Source organism: Anopheles stephensi, chromosome 2 (genome assembly GCF_013141755.1).
Source record: "Anopheles stephensi strain Indian chromosome 2, UCI_ANSTEP_V1.0, whole genome shotgun sequence".
In the NCBI taxonomy this organism is placed as follows: domain Eukaryota; kingdom Metazoa; phylum Arthropoda; class Insecta; order Diptera; family Culicidae; genus Anopheles; species Anopheles stephensi.
In genome coordinates this window covers 33,603,589-33,618,913 of record NC_050202.1, presented here as the reverse complement: position 1 = coordinate 33,618,913, position 15,325 = coordinate 33,603,589, and the positions used below count along the sequence as shown (strand labels likewise).

The window sequence follows — 15,325 nt, the reverse complement described above, 5'->3', positions numbered from 1 at the left end:
GGATGGGAGGAATTTGGTGGGGTTGATTTGAACGAATAAGTGTAGCGAAGGCGAGTAACGTCGCGTAGTCGAAGCATGATTTTGGGACACGTAAAAGTAGTATAAAAAATTGTGCAAATCTTTTGGCAGTTGTTTTCAGCCGCAAATCGCGTGATGGAGGTTGATTAAGTTTATTTGAACATACATTGTGCGGCACAAACATGACGCATTAAAACTAGAGCTCCCAATTGACTCATAATAAGTCCTTAATAACTCTCTCTCATTTAGAGTTGTTTTTTTCAGCAGATCTTCCAGCACAATTGCAACCGGAAAATCGTAAAAGCGATTCAAAAATTCAAAAATCCTGGCCTTTTCTGCCAGCCACCTGCATCTCTGTGTCATTGCATTGCTGTCAAACTCGGCGAAAGGTGTGCGTGTGTGTTGGTGAGAATGTTTACAAACGCGTCAGCCGTCAAACGAAAGTTGCTGTCTTTTGTACGACTTCTTCACGGGCGGTCAAGGGGGGGAATTAATTTATGGAGGCGCACTGATACGGGATATCTGGTAGTTGTGAGGTAATTCGGAAAAAGTGTACCCATGTACGGAGATTGCAGTCGTTCAGCTTGAAGCCGTTCGTGTGAACGATGTGTTCGGCGTGAAATGCAAGAGATTGGGCGGCCAAGAGTGCTTTATCACTGCCGTCGTCGTCATCGTTGAACAATCATCAGCATCCGCTGCCGGGCTGCCGGGAGAGGACAGGGCGAAGGATTTTGAACATTTTGATAAGAGGAATTAAGGGCTCCTTTATTCCCACCATTGCTTGTTTGTTGCGCCGGAAGGAACGACGGTTCTGAGCTGCTTCCGGATACATTCCATCCCCCCTTCATTATGGATGATATAGACAATATTATTCTGCACTCGCTGCGTCAGATCGATTGGTAAGTGAGACGGGATTGGTCATGGGGAGTTAGAGAAGCGAACGATTAACGGAACTTGCTGTGTGTATTGTTGTTTGTTTCAGCGATCTGGATGAAGATATACAGGGACTGGACCAGTTTACGCCTTCTATTTTAGTGCGAACCGTTACAAAATGTTTGCTACTAATCGATCCTACACTGGATCTGCCCCACACGCTTCCATCCGGAATGGCACAAAGGTTTACCGTAACGGCACGGCTAGCAGAAGCTTGTTCGGTACGTTCGTGCCTTTCTTCCCGGTTCAATGAATGTTTCCAATTAATGGTTCTCTTTTGTCCTTTTCAGGCCGTGGGATATCGGCGCGATATCGGCTATCAAACGTTTCTCTACTCGAATGTTGCCGAGGTGCGCCGTGTGTTTATGTTTCTCATCGAGCAACTGCCCAAAGATACGACCGATAACGCCGATCCGGAAGCACCGTTCGATCGGGTGACGGATTTGGAAAACCGTATCGTGGAAAACATGAGGCAACAGTTGCGCGGCTCTTGGCGTACCGATCCGTCCCCGCTAGATCTCAGAAACTCGACACTGGGATGGCCTAACCGTGGTCGCGCTAACATTCCCTTCGTAACGCAAAGCGATGTTACGGCAGGTGAGTCGTAAAGGAAAGGCTTCCGGATTCACATTAAAATAGATGGTTAATCCCCACTCATCATTTTTCATCATTTGCACAGAAATTAAGGAATATTGGTTACGGCGTAGCGGATTTTGGGACGAGGAAAAGGATGAAGTTGATCGAAAGCTTCCCGAAAGTGCTGTTAACGCGCAGGAATCGCTTTTAAAGCTACAAGCGTACTACGCGCAACATAAATCGAAATCTCCTTTGGCCGAAGAACTGGACGAGCATGAATCGCCCAGCAGTTTAGACCAGCTTGATGCATTGCAGCAAGAAATTGACAAAATCAATACGGCCATCGAAGAGACCAAGCGCGAACAGCGAGATCTCCAAACGAAGCGGTCGATTGTTGGGGAGAATGCGAAAACGCTGGAAAGCGTTACGGACAAGCTGAAGGAGGAAAAGAAAATCAAAGAACGAACGCATATCCTGCTGGAGAATCCGGAGGTGAATGTGGCCAAACTGGAGTCTATCATTGTCGCTGCCGGGGAGAAGATGAAAAAGTTGCAAAGCCAATGGGAAACACATCGTGCGCCACTGATGGCACAGCTTCAGGAACATCAAGTCAAAAATTCGGACCAAGTTGTATGTGAAGAAGAGCTGGCCGAATGCCAAATGGCCGAACTACTAATGCCCGTATTGTTTGTTCTCTTTCTAGAGCAAATCTCAGAAAGTGGTTGATCAGATCGAATCCGCGCGTCACAAATCGGAGGAGGTCATTGTGGATCTGCAAACCAAGAGTGCCCTGCACGCGAGACTGGTGCAGGAGTACGAGCGAATGGGTAAAACGGTCAGCCGTACGGCGTACACGAGTCGCATTCTGGAAATTGTAGGCAATATTCGCAAGCAGAAGACGGACATCGACAAGATTCTGCACGATACGCGCAGCTTGCAAAAGGAAATCAACTCCATCACCGGTCAGCTCGATCGTCAGTTCACCGTAACGGATGATCTGATCTTTCGGAATGCCAAGCGGGACGAGTACTGCAAGCGTGCCTACATTTTGCTCGTAGCTCTGCACACCGAGTGTAGCGAGCTGATCGCGCTGGTACAGGACACTGGCACCGTGAAGCGGGAAGTACGCGAGCTGGAAGATCAAATTGAGCACGAGAAGGATCGGAATGTGGCAGCGAATCTGACCCAGATCGGGCAAGATTTGGAAGAGATGCAGCAGGAAAGCCGCCGGTTGGAGGAGGCCATACGCCAGCTGGAAATGTCCGCGACGAAGTAAGGTCGAAGAAATCGCGCACGTCTTTTCCGGCAGGTTCGATGATTGCACGATCGATAGGGAAAATAAAATGTGATATATTCCACAAGCGGGATTGACACTGTGCGTGTGTTTTAATTTGGGGCGGCGGTATACACTGTTCCACGATGGGCACAGAGAATCACGACACTCACGATTGTTGTTGTTGGGGGAGCGTTTAGCTGGACATGAATTGTTTATTCATTATTTCACCGAACTTCCACCAAACGGATTAATATTGAAAATGCACCAAGTCCTAGCGCGCTTCCAGCGGATGAACGGCAACGGTATGTGTCGTGCCAGCTGCATCACTATCGCGCGCAGCACTCGATGGTAAACAATACGGAGTACGAGCCGCTTACAGCTTCAGCTTGGTACGTCTCCAGTGACGGCGCTTGGCGTTGTACCTGCAATGATGCGACACACGATGCACGATGCAAAATGGTTGTTAGTCACCAATTACTTCACTACCGGCACGAACGCATCTTTGCCGATTGTCGATGCGGCGCGGACTTACCGGATGGTGTTACCCGTGCGCATACGAATCCATTGCGGAATGGGTCTGTTTTGCTTCAGCTTCTTGGCAAGCTTTTGCTTGATGCGGAACGTTTTGTGGGACGCCTGGAAAACGGGAACGATATGGTGCGGTTTGTTATTAATCGGTTTGAAAGCTTTTCCGGCTGTTTTTCAACCAATTTCGGCAAATTTACCACTTACCATTTCGATCAAGTGTGTCTACTTCGAGACCAATGACGGAAAAGAGACCGTCAGCTTGTCGGAAATGAACGAACGCAGGTTCGACGCGACGCTGTAAACGCAACCTTTGACGTGCGTTCGTCGAAAAACGCACACTTTTGCATCAGCTGTCATTGTGCAATATGTCATAATAATGATTGGTGGGGGCAGGTTTGTTTTCTTTTTTCATCCACTCGTAGCTATTGTGTACGGCTAGCTGTGGTCGGTTGAGTAATTCACCTGCGGAAAAATGTGGAAAATCTTCACACACCGTAACCGGTACGTTGCGACCGGTGCTTCGTTCGCGAAGCGAACCTTCCTGTCCGACGCGTACCAGTGCCGGGAGGCTTGGAACGCTCGGTTGTCCACCCCGATACTGGAGAAGATAAACCTCGATACGCTGTACTACGATCTGGAGCAGCGGTTCCAGCAGAAGCAAAAAATTTCCGCAATCGATATCGACATCTACGCCAACAAGCTAACGGACGACACGCACATCGAGGAAATAGCCGACTTTCTGTACAAATTTCGTCTGACAGAGGAAACATCGAACACACTCGACTCAACACACCATGCCGTGGTGCGGAACTATCTCGACCACAAGTGCTACGGGCAGCTGCTTGAGGTGCTGAACAATCGTATCGGGTACGGTGTGTTTTTGGACGATTACAGCGCCAACCTGACGCTCGACCAATTGATCAAGGAGAAAAAGTTTCGGCATGCGGCACGTGTCGCCACACTGCTAGCGCTGCAAGAGGATTTTTCTAATCCCATCACCAAAGCACTCGCGCTGTACAGCTGCTACCGGTATGCAAAGGCGCCGGATGCGGAGCATTTCGATGATCTAACGCCAGTGCAGCAGGATGCAACCGAGGCCGAAGGCCAGAAGAAGAAAAAGAAGGAAGAAATCAAAGTGAGGGTCAAGTTTTTGCGCAATGAATTTTTCGACGATCACTTTGATCTTACCGACAGTCAGCTGTTGCTCGGTAAAACATTCGTAGAGCTTGGTCGCAGCTACGGTGGTGCCAGCACCGCGATTGGTGCGAACTGTGAGCTGTTGGGATTGGCGATGTACAGAAAGTATGATCAGGCGATCGGATTCGCTAAGGAAAATGCGGGAAAGGAATTGTATGAGGAAGTTCTGCAAATGATCCGAAGCACGCTGGAGAAGGAAGCGAACAAGGAGGACGAAAAGTATGCGGCGTTTTGCGAGGTGGTTGACAAAATAGAGGCCGTCATGAAGCTCAGTAAGGAAAGCTTCGAAAAGGTAATCCTGGAGCAGGTGAACAAGAGCGTAGGTTCGTTGGAAAAACAGCAAATAGAGACCCAGGCAAAGGTGAGCATAATTTGCCGTGATGCAAACAGATAACGAACAATCGCTTTCACTTTTTTCGTGTTCCAGCTCTATTCGGACTGGTGCAATCTGCGGCAGCAACGGCTCGATGAAGAATTTGACCGAATGCAGCGTGCGAAGCGGCTGAAGGAAATCGAACAGCTCGCCGCGGATATGGAGAAGGAAGAGCAGAAGCTGTGGTTCTTCGAAAACGAGGATAAGATCGATCTTCAGATCGATAGCAAACAGGTGTACTATCCCAAACGGTGGTTTGGCAAGAAAAAGAAGCCACGCACCGTCGATGTGGATTACGTTCCGCCGGAAGTTCGGCAGCGAAATTAACGTTTGCAACGCTAATCGTGTCAGCAATTAATCGATGCGTAGTGTAGTGATTAAATGTGGAAATAAATAAAATGAGCAAAATCCCATTTTTTTCAAAATCACGCATCGCTTTTGACGTTTGCGTCCGGCAAAATGACTTTTTGCAAACTGTCAAAGCAGAAACAGAACGTAAACATCGCTAGTGCTCCAGTTGCAATATTTACGCGCTACGTGCGCATATTTGTGGGAAAGAGAGTTTTCTCTGTGCGGATAAGTTAGGAACCGGCGCAATCATGTTTATTAAACCTTTTAAGATCAAGTCCAACATTCTCGTGACGGGATCCGAGAAGAAACGATTAAGGCAGCGCGTTATGTCTCAGTTTAATCGAGCGGATGACGAATCGGCTACATCACCGCTGGGAGAGCTGTTCGGCAATCGGACCAAAGTATGCACGGTTAAACTCATTACCTATCACGAAGATCCGGTAACGGTGTACACTAGCGATAAGCGGCCAATATTTTTCGAGCTCAATGGGAAGCTTCTGCCGACCGTGTACACGCTGTGGAGTTGTCCGGATCTGGTGCCAGCTTTCACCACCCATGCCACAGTTCTTCCCAAGCTAGCAAACGGTGCCGATCTGATGATTCCCGGTGTGGTGAAGCAGGGCACGAATCTTGCTTCCTGGGGTCGGCATCAGAAGGATGACGTTGTGGCGGTAAACCTAACGTCGAACCGAGCCGCCGTTGGTGTCGGACTGCTGGCACATTCAAGCAGCGATCTGTATATGTGCGGTGGGCACGGAGTTTGCGTGAAAATGATGCACGTGTTCGGTGATAAGCTGTGGGGAATGGAACCGTCGGTGTGTCAACAGATTCCGCTGCAGGGAACGGTTGTGTCCGTGCCAACGGAATCAGACTTTCCTCCGCTAGGAAGCGAGAAAACGAAGCCCGTGGAGGATGGTGTGAAGGAAGTAAGTAAACTGGTAAACTGGTTGTTCGTTGTTGATTGGATGGAGGTGGAAGGGGTTTATAAATACAACGATTTAAATTTCAGGCTACAAAATCACTAGCCAAATCGGCCATTACAGGCAGCGAAGAATCTGGAAGCGAAGGAGACGCATCGGACGAGGAAACGCAAGAACCGGAAGAGGAGGAGGAAAGGCCACCGAATCCCGACGATCTGATAAAGGGTGCGTTTCTAAACGCGCTGAAACTGCACGGCAAGAAAATACCGCTTCCACTGCTGACGAGCACATTCTACCCTCAGTACGTGCAGCCGGAAATTCCGGAAGGAATCGAAATGAAAAAAAGCTCGTTCAAGAAGGTGGGCACCTTTTTGAAGCGTATGGCCGAAGAAGGATTGATCGAGATAAAGGAAGAGAAGAAGGGCATCGAAAAGGTGACAGCATTGAACCTGGAACATCCGGACGTGTTATCGTTTTATCCGTACAAGGTGTCAAAGGCTACGAGCGAGCAGGAGGCCACTGGTGGTGCGGCTTCGACGGGTCCAGCATCGAACCCGCTACTGCTGACGAAGATGACGGCCATGTACGCCGTAAACGAACGGACGGCGAAACTGTTTGGCTGCTTCAATGTGGCAGTTGGTAACGCACTGGATCAAACGCAGGTCCGCAACTTCATGCGTGACTATGTGGGGCGGAATAAGCTGATTAATCCTGCCACCAAGCTGGTGACGTTGGACGAAACGCTAAGGGCCGTATGCGGTGCGAACGGTGAGGAACTTGTGGCTCTGCCGGATCTGACCGAGACGGTTCTGAACAGCATGACGAGCACGTTCGAGATGCGAAGTCAGAAGGGAGTGGTAATGAAGGGTGGCAAGCGGGCCATTATACACTTGACGACAGCGACACGCAGTGGCAACAAGAAGGTTACGCTTATTAGCCATCTCGCGGACTATGGCATTAATGTGAACAATTTTGCCAAAGCCGTAAAGCTGGGCGCAGCCGCCAGTACGACCATGACGGAAGTGCCCGGCTCGAAGGGAGAGCAGCTGTTGGTGCAGGGCAATCATATAAAGTTTGTGTTCGAACTGCTCACTACCACGTACCAGGTGCCGAAGGCGTGCATAACGGGGTTGGAGTTTGCCAAGGAACAGAAGAAGAAAAAGAAAAAATAAGTTACTTGTAGCAGCGCGCAAAAGCAAACCCATTGTGGGCGAGAGTGATTGTAAAATCGTTTGAATGGAAAAGAAAACAGTTGGAAATAATACACAATCGCTAACAGAATTTGTCCGCCAAGATGGAGCTTAAAACAATCGTCGAGGCTGTCCGAACACGGAAGAAAATGAAGCGTAAACGATCGCTTTGAAAAATGTTTGCGTGAAGTGAGCTTTGACATTAGCTACGGTGCGTGAATCAAGCCCACTACAATTGTACCCCATGCGAGCTGTCAAACAGTTGTGTTTGTTGTTTCCGCGTAGTGCAGACAGTTGGAAGCGTGCATTTCTAAATATCAAATGAAAACGAACGATAAACCGAATTTTCGGCCATCCAAAGGTGGTGCACCTGGTGGGCAACGGCATGGGAATAACCGTGGACAAGGAAAGCGAAAGGAGTCCTTTTTCCAACCTGTTTCAAAATCGGAAAGCAATGCGCCCAATAAGGACAAAAGTGGTGGTGGTGGTGGTGGACGACCATCCGGAAAGCATGGCCCGGGAGTACACAAAACAGTAGCTTTCAAGCCAAAACATGACCATCGGCCTACTGGAAAGGATGGCAAAAAGCCGATGAATGGTAACCATAGAAACAACCAAGGCACAGGTCGACCACAACACGGAAAGCAGAAGCACCAGCACCAGCACCAACAGCATGGTAATAAACGTTCTGGGCCAGCGTCCACAAAACCACCGACTGCGCCATCCGAGATCCGGTTTGATAGCAAGCCGGAAAAGGTAAACTATTGTCTAGCGCCCGAACGGCTGGAAGCGCAATCACGGGCGATAAAACAGTTTGAGCAGAAGGAACGGGAAGAAGCGATCGAGCGCAAGAAACAAGACCGCCAGCAGAAGCATAAAATGATGACACAGAAAACGCGCAAGGGACAGCCGGTGATGCAGGGCCGACTGGAGCTGCTGTACGAAAAGGTCAAAAAGGTGGTCGGCGTGCAGTGAGCGGAGCGAACGAGCATTCCGGTACGTAAGCGCAATCATTTTCACGTCTAATAAACAACAAAACTGGCAGCAGACGTTTTGCTTGGCTGTGTAAAAAGGCTGCCTCTTCGTTTATTTGAAGTAATTATGTCTTTGTGAAGTAATGGAAGGAAAGGCAACGTTGTAAATAGCGTTTTAAATGTTAAGATTATAGATGTTCCGTTGAATATCATCAAATGGTAAAAGCTGGCCCCGAAAGGATGACCGATGGAATAGGCGGTGCGCGTCGGGATCAGCACGGCGGCCATGGCACGATGATAACATTTCTGGGAGGCTCAAGCGCAGGCGGCAACAGATTCGAAGCTGTTCGGCACGCATGTCAGCGAGCATTCATTCTGTAGCGGGAACAATGTCTCCAACATTTCCCTGTAAGATTTTGGGGAAAATAGAGCAATAGTTAGTAACGATCGTACGATCCCGGCCGGCGTAAGCACACTTACCAATGGCTTTTGCTGATGTAGCAGTAGACCTTCGGCAGCTCAAACCCATTGAACGGACTGGCAACGGGAATGGTGTAAGCGCCCATGTTCTCAAACACGACCCAATCATCGATCTGCAGCTCGGGCAGGGCAATCGTTTCGATCAGCTGATCGAGCGCATCGCACGTCGGACCCCAGATCGTGCTCTTGTACTGCTTGCCGCTTTGGCCACCGATTAGCTTCGGTCGCGGTATCTGATGGTCGTACAGCACGCAGTTGAACGATGCGTACACACCATCGTTCAGATAGTACATCATCCGATCGATGGTGCCCGTCTTTGCGTTGAGGCAAACGCGCTTCGACTGCACGTTGGTGACGAGCGTGAATGCGGACGATACGTAGTAGCGGCCCGGTTCGGAGATGACGCGTACCGATTTGTCCGGGAAGTACGTATCGAGCGCTGCATTTACAATCACTGCCACCTCGTCGATGGAGGTGCCAGTATCGCCCGGGAAGCCACCGCCAATGTCAAGCAGATTGAATGTGTACCCTAGCTGGGCGGCATAGTCGAACAGGTCGCGAGCATAGGAAATGGCCTTATAGTAGATGGGGAAATCGGCACATCCGGAACCGACGTGGAAGCTAACGCCGACCACTTCCAGCCCAAGACTGCGGGCGATCTTGATTAGGCGTGGTGCTTCCTCTACCGGATCGCACCCAAACTTCTTGCCCAAAGGACATTGGGCTTTTTCTGCCTCGCACCGGATGCGAATAACGAGTCTACGTACGGGAGGGGAAGAACAAAAAGGGGCGAGAGTTAGTGAACAATTCCGCAAACATGAACAATCTTGCTGTGTTTACGCACTTGGCATCCGGACAGTACTGCTTGATCTTGTGCAGCTCGGTATCGCTATCGTAGGTCATCGTTTTGACCGCGTTGCTGTTAGCGTAGCGCAGATGGGACGCCGGCTTCATCGGGTTCGCAAAGATGATGCGTTCCGGGGCGACGCCAAGCGAAAGAATCTTCGCTATCTCACCCTTCGACGCACAGTCGAACGATGCACCGAGCGCGGCCAGCGTGGCGCACACGATGTCCGTGTCGTTGCACTTGACCGCGTAGTGCGGCACCACGCGTGGCATCTTTTCGATCCACTGCTGGTGCTTGCGCACGATGTCCCCGATGTCCATCACGTAGAACGGATTGTCGGTGGGCAGCTGTTCGACCATCGAGTCGATGATGGCCGGCACGTCCACCGCACCGTCCACGATCTCGATCTTGTCCGATTCATTCTCGAGGAACTTCATTTTGAGCGGTGCTGTTGTGGTTTTTATTTGTTTTTGCTGTAGTTTTCGTAGTTTTGGAATGTGTGATTAGAACGTTTTACTGTTGAGTGTCACACCGCAAGAAGTGCTTTCGTGAATCGAAATGCTCAACTTCACTCAAACAAACTGCAATGGAAGTGGATACAGGGAGACAGATTAGCAATTGGATTCCGTACAAAATGTGCTCTCACTAGCGATGGATGACTTACGAGGCAGCCTTTTCAGGGGGAAGATTGGCAGCGGAAGCCGTTGTAGGGGGGAAATGTCACCAGGGTGGTTTGGCGTTGGTATCTGTCAGTACCAGGAGGTGTCGATGGTTATGGTCAGTGCCCGACAGCTGGGCTAACTGACCGCTAGTGATGTCCTGCAACGAGGGAAAGAGAACGGAGAGAATGTTAAGCTTGTTGTTTGTTAATCATCATCATCCACAGACACCGTCAGCCAGACGCTTTCAAAACATCCCCCCTGACGAGGTGGGTGGTGGGATGGATTGGCAATGATTAGAAAGTGCTTGAAGGATTATTTGAGTAATGTGGGAATGCTTTATGCCGCCAGAGACACGCTTCGAGAACAAAGAGTGGCTCACCGCGGCCCGAAGCCCAATTGACTAGCTATCTCTCAGCGTGTTTCCACTATCAGTCCTTTGCTGGTATCATCTCGAATGGTCACGAGAAGGCATGCACACCTCCCATCCATCCATCATACTAATTAAGTTTAGATGGAGGCGTTATATTTTTAGGTGGGTGGAACGTCCAACTAGCATGGCAAAACTGTTTTTATGGCGGTGAGTCATCTTTGACAATTGCTAGGGCATCAAATCAAAGCGGAACAAGTCCTAACCTATACCAATGCTCATTAATGAACGAACCCGAAACAAAAAAACACACGACCATGAGATTAGATTTTTTTTTTCTTGTTACCATGTATTCGAGAGGTTATCGTCCGCGTTCAATGAACATTTGACTACCGAAGTGATTGGTTCCAGTACGAACCGTGTTTCCGGAACGGGGAAGGAAACAAAAAAGAATAATTTGGCTGACCTTATCATGAGCATTACTGGACAACATTGATAAGGCATGGCAGGAAAGCATGTTCTATGCTGCGGCCAGCTTTTCCCCGGTAAAGTAGGAGGATGCTCCTTTGGCGGCTTCTTCTGTGTGCCGACGACCAGTTGAGTGAGTTGCATCCGCTTACTAAAATGAATGACCTAATAATATTCCCTGGCACAATCGATTGGGACACACGAGCACTGTTGCCGGGGCCCGCTATGTATATTGATTAGAAAGGCCGTGATTGGTATGAGTATGAGTGTGTTGATTCGTGGGCATTATTCTAACACACGCGGTGGTCGCTTCGTTCCGGTGTGCGTGGCACACATTTAGAGTAGAAGCAGGAGGATGCAATGCATGACGCCAAAATCGATCGATCATGTGAAATGGTGGTGGGCTTCGGCGACTCGAACGGTGTGCAGGGTGTCCCATGACCATTACACAATAAGGGAACGCTTCCTAAGCAACACCAACACCCTGAACAGCTTCGGCTCGAAACTGCTGATGCTGAGAGGGCATGTGCTTTTGTGATGGGGAACAGCAAGGGCTAAAGGGCTACCAATATTTCACAACTTCAAGCATTCAACCCGCTAGTTTAGCGGATCCCGCATATATTGTGACGGAAAACCCACGATTGTGTCTTGCGTTTGCTTCCACTTTAATCTAGAAGGTATCTTCCGAAGGTGAATGGTGAAGAAAAAAAAAAGTTGTACAGCTTGAAACAGGGTGTGTTGCGATGCTGAATTTCGGCTATTTTTATGCTGTTTGCACTGTCCGCGTGAGTGTGTATTCCCCTGACAAACGGCCGTATGTGTTGAGCAGTTAGGTGGACACTTTTTTCTGTTTGCTTTAGCCCGTTTCAGATTTCGGTTCGGTTCCGTTTTTACCTTGCCGTGTCGTCGACCCAACGGGAAAAGGTACAAAATGAAAAACGGCACCAATAAGAATGGCGCGATTGCAATGATGGCAGACATAATATGCACTTGTTGTGTTGAGCACGCACACTTACCTGTTGTGAAATTCTCGAAATTTTTCAACAAAAGTGAAAAATAAGGGCACGGATGTGGTGGGTTACGTTGGGCTGCTGTTATTCGACACACATGTGTAGAGTGTTCGGTTTCTAAGCCTGGCAAGAACCTGCTACGTTCTCGCCACCAACGAATCGTGTATAGCAACCGTACTGAAGCTGTCGATTGGCGCTATGCTATAACACAAGCACACTACACTCGCACACACAAATACACACTTTGCAGCAGCCTAACTGGCCGACACGGGAAAAACCTGATGTGAGATGATTCACCACGAGCAAGGGCTACACACACACACGCGCGTTTGGTGCACCAGAAGGACCGGATACGGGATGTAAAGCAAAAAGGACACTTGTGCTGCTGTGGACAGAAGAGGCACCACCAAAGTTGCACGGCTCACGGTTCGGCTAGTTAGGCTGAAAAAGAGCGCATGGCCAACGGTTTATATACCGTGCCGTACACCGGAGAGTCGAGGCGGAAAATAAGAGAGCGTGAGAGGGAAATTACAGATGACGAATTTTTCGCTCTTGCTTTGCGCTCGTGGCGGGTAAAATGGTTGTAAGCTGCTTTACACAAACAAAAAAGGCTGATTTATGGAAGGAAAAGTTATTTCCTATTATCAGTTATTTATTAAGTTGATAAAGTTGAATTTGTTTTTTTACCTTTTCATAAAATTGAGGGTGAATTTCATCTGTTTTCTTGAAAGATTTGGTCTTTAATAGATCATTGAATAAAATGATCATTGACATGCGAATTATAGTGAAATTAAATTCTTCTTTATAACTTATAAAATGCGATTAGTCCACTCTAACTTTGTCTAAATTAGCAATTTCTAGAGCTCTGGTGCTCTCACGCCACCGAAACGTGATCGCTTCCCATTTATCGGCATCGCTCGGTAAGATGAATGTGCAAGATAATGTAGGGATCTGCGCCACTATGATTGACGAGATGTGCATTATTGTTTTTTGGAAGGCTAATTTGTCCGTTTACATTTTCATGAAACAGGATCAAACTGGAAACGTGGCGTGGTACGGTAGCATCTTCAACAGCAGTACGAACCCTCCCTCACTTCTTCGAGGCCAGATTGTCCGAGAGAGAGAGAGAGAGGACGCTTCAATTTAAAGTTCTCTGAACGTGGAAAAGCTTGCAGAGTGCGGAGAGTTTTGAGAAATCGGGGACTCTCAAACATTGAGGCCAGCACGTGCGCGCTCTTTCTTCCTCGCGCACTTCCTCGCGTAAACCGGCTTAAGGTGCAGATCGAAGCGGATAGGCTAGACTGCTAGGCCTGTTTGTTTACATTATGCGCGTGCTTATGCTCCGGGGACCACTTGATACACAGCCAGCTGTAAAGACTCGGAGCCCGGCCATACCGAGCCCAATGTGCGCGAAGGCTTCATGACGAGGCGGCAAAGTCCCAACAGCCTTAACCCGTGCGGCGTCAACGGTGTTTTTATGTTTTAAATTTATCTCTTAAATTCATTTTTTTACGAAAATAACACATAAAGGTACAAGTTAATGTAGGTTAAATCCAATTCAATTTCCCAAATTATGGACAATTTTTTTTTAAAACAAAAAACAGTAAATAAGAAATGAACAATTTAGATTATTGATGTTATGATCGTTAATCGCATAATTTAAACGATTTAATAAGCATCAAAACAACAAAAAGATTGGATTTGAAAGTAAGGTTAGGAGAGTAATCGTGTAGGTCATAGAGGAACATAGTCCGAATATTCAAGTATAGGAAAATTTTAAATCCAACTTAGGCTACCATGAGTGATCTCGATCTGCCAATTCTGGCTTCCTTTGAATTGATTATACCCGTAGCTGGTTGGTCAGTCCTGCTACTGGAATAATCACGAGACCCCGTGAAGCATCGTCTCCATCGTTAATAGTCTATTACATTTAACATAAATCATTCGAATGTTTTTTTTTATTCATAAAGAACGGCCTGGCCGTATTGCTAACATTCGAATGTTAGATAAATATCAATATAATGTCGATATGAAGAACTACGATGATCGTTATGATGATCATGAACACACACGCTACAGTAGATGAATCGAACAGTTGTTTTATATATCCAGAAAGGCTTGGGCCGTTTGCTGATAGGAAATTAATTGATCAAAATAGCTTTTGATGTTCACCAATATCAAGAATATGCTTAGTTGTATTTTTTATTAAGTTGAATTCTTAGAAGTTCTTTAAGCTCAACAACCTCGCGTGAAAGTTCTGACGTCTTAATTCGAAACTATAGTTGAATAATCAGTCTAGCATACAGGGAGACGGTCTCGATGGGGATTGAATCCCTGTTCGTGCCTTGTGAAAGACCTAGATTTCTATTGCCTATTTGGGACGTATGGCTTTTAGTTGCCGGTCCACTAACTAGAGGTTGTGATAGCACAGTCACGTAGCAACACGAGAAGAACCACGTGAAGAAGAAGTAGCTATAGGCCTATGTCATTGGATCACAACTCAATCAGGCCGCAATCACACCTCAAATTATAATGCACCAGATTCAACTGCTTCTTCCTAGACGTTCATGAAATAATCAAGGTTATAGTTGAACTCGATCGATGTAAAATAATCTGGTGTGAAAATAGAGTGTAGAATCAGATACAATGCCCGTGAGCAACTAAACATATCAAAGTAATTAAAACTCAATATACGATTGTCCACATGAGGCAAAAAAGAGTCCAGTGGAGACAATGAAACAAATTTCGGGTGGTACTGTTAGCTAGCTACTATCATGACACGGTTACAGGTGGATCGTTCGTGAAAATTGGAAATCTGTTACTTCTGCGTTGTGTGTGTTGTACGTGCGCAGGTGTACAAACATGTCAACCCGTGTTGAAAACTCTATTTTTGTGATGTGATACTTAATCTTATCAAAACGGTTATATCTCCCTTCGCTCTTAGTTCCCGCATCGTGCATGACGATTATTTTGACTACACGGCGGATGGTTCATGGTCGTGGCAGCATGGAAAGTGGGATCTGGGTGCGTGATTGCATCAGATATACGAAACCGTTTCTAAACGTTCCGATCGATCGTATGTCAAAAAGGGGGGGCAAGATTAAACCACTCTCAATCAACTTTTAACCAAAACAAAATAGCTTCGTTGCCTGTTG

General features: G+C 47.6%; 6 protein-coding genes across 6 annotated transcripts; 4 read left to right on the top strand and 2 right to left on the bottom strand.

Moving 5' to 3' along the window:
• Positions 1 to 71: 71 nt before the first annotated feature.
• LOC118503392 (coiled-coil domain-containing protein 22 homolog) lies at positions 72 to 2,903 on the top strand. The gene is made up of 5 exons (XM_036036594.1): positions 72 to 917; positions 1,001 to 1,172; positions 1,242 to 1,548; positions 1,631 to 2,157; positions 2,231 to 2,903. The coding sequence occupies exons 1-5, from the start codon at positions 868 to 870 to the stop codon at positions 2,801 to 2,803; spliced, it is 1,629 nt and encodes a 542-aa protein (XP_035892487.1). The 5' UTR covers positions 72 to 867; the 3' UTR covers positions 2,804 to 2,903.
• A 72-nt stretch (positions 2,904 to 2,975) lies between these two features.
• Positions 2,976 to 3,676, bottom strand: LOC118503401 (60S ribosomal protein L39). Its single transcript, XM_036036604.1, has 3 exons — positions 3,536 to 3,676; positions 3,336 to 3,439; positions 2,976 to 3,225 (listed from the first exon to the last, which is right to left on the bottom strand). Exons 1-3 carry the CDS (start codon positions 3,536 to 3,538, stop codon positions 3,177 to 3,179), a joined length of 156 nt encoding a protein of 51 aa, XP_035892497.1. The 5' UTR covers positions 3,539 to 3,676; the 3' UTR covers positions 2,976 to 3,176.
• Positions 3,677 to 3,691: 15 nt separating this feature from the next.
• Positions 3,692 to 5,329, top strand: LOC118503393. The gene is made up of 2 exons (XM_036036595.1): positions 3,692 to 4,889; positions 4,956 to 5,329. The coding sequence occupies exons 1-2, from the start codon at positions 3,804 to 3,806 to the stop codon at positions 5,226 to 5,228; spliced, it is 1,359 nt and encodes a 452-aa protein (XP_035892488.1). The 5' UTR covers positions 3,692 to 3,803; the 3' UTR covers positions 5,229 to 5,329.
• A 20-nt stretch (positions 5,330 to 5,349) lies between these two features.
• LOC118503391 (eukaryotic translation initiation factor 2D) lies at positions 5,350 to 7,453 on the top strand. Its single transcript, XM_036036593.1, has 2 exons — positions 5,350 to 6,178; positions 6,262 to 7,453. Exons 1-2 carry the CDS (start codon positions 5,501 to 5,503, stop codon positions 7,342 to 7,344), a joined length of 1,761 nt encoding a protein of 586 aa, XP_035892486.1. The 5' UTR covers positions 5,350 to 5,500; the 3' UTR covers positions 7,345 to 7,453.
• An 87-nt stretch (positions 7,454 to 7,540) lies between these two features.
• LOC118503399 lies at positions 7,541 to 14,913 on the top strand. Its single transcript, XM_036036602.1, has 2 exons — positions 7,541 to 8,358; positions 13,201 to 14,913. The coding sequence occupies exon 1, from the start codon at positions 7,684 to 7,686 to the stop codon at positions 8,335 to 8,337; it is 654 nt and encodes a 217-aa protein (XP_035892495.1). The 5' UTR covers positions 7,541 to 7,683; the 3' UTR covers positions 8,338 to 8,358; positions 13,201 to 14,913.
• On the bottom strand, positions 8,412 to 12,672 carry LOC118503396 (ornithine decarboxylase 1-like). Its single transcript, XM_036036598.1, has 5 exons — positions 12,177 to 12,672; positions 10,328 to 10,482; positions 9,661 to 10,244; positions 8,817 to 9,575; positions 8,412 to 8,742 (listed from the first exon to the last, which is right to left on the bottom strand). Exons 3-5 carry the CDS (start codon positions 10,098 to 10,100, stop codon positions 8,652 to 8,654), a joined length of 1,290 nt encoding a protein of 429 aa, XP_035892491.1. The 5' UTR covers positions 10,101 to 10,244; positions 10,328 to 10,482; positions 12,177 to 12,672; the 3' UTR covers positions 8,412 to 8,651.
• Positions 14,914 to 15,325: the final 412 nt, after the last annotated feature.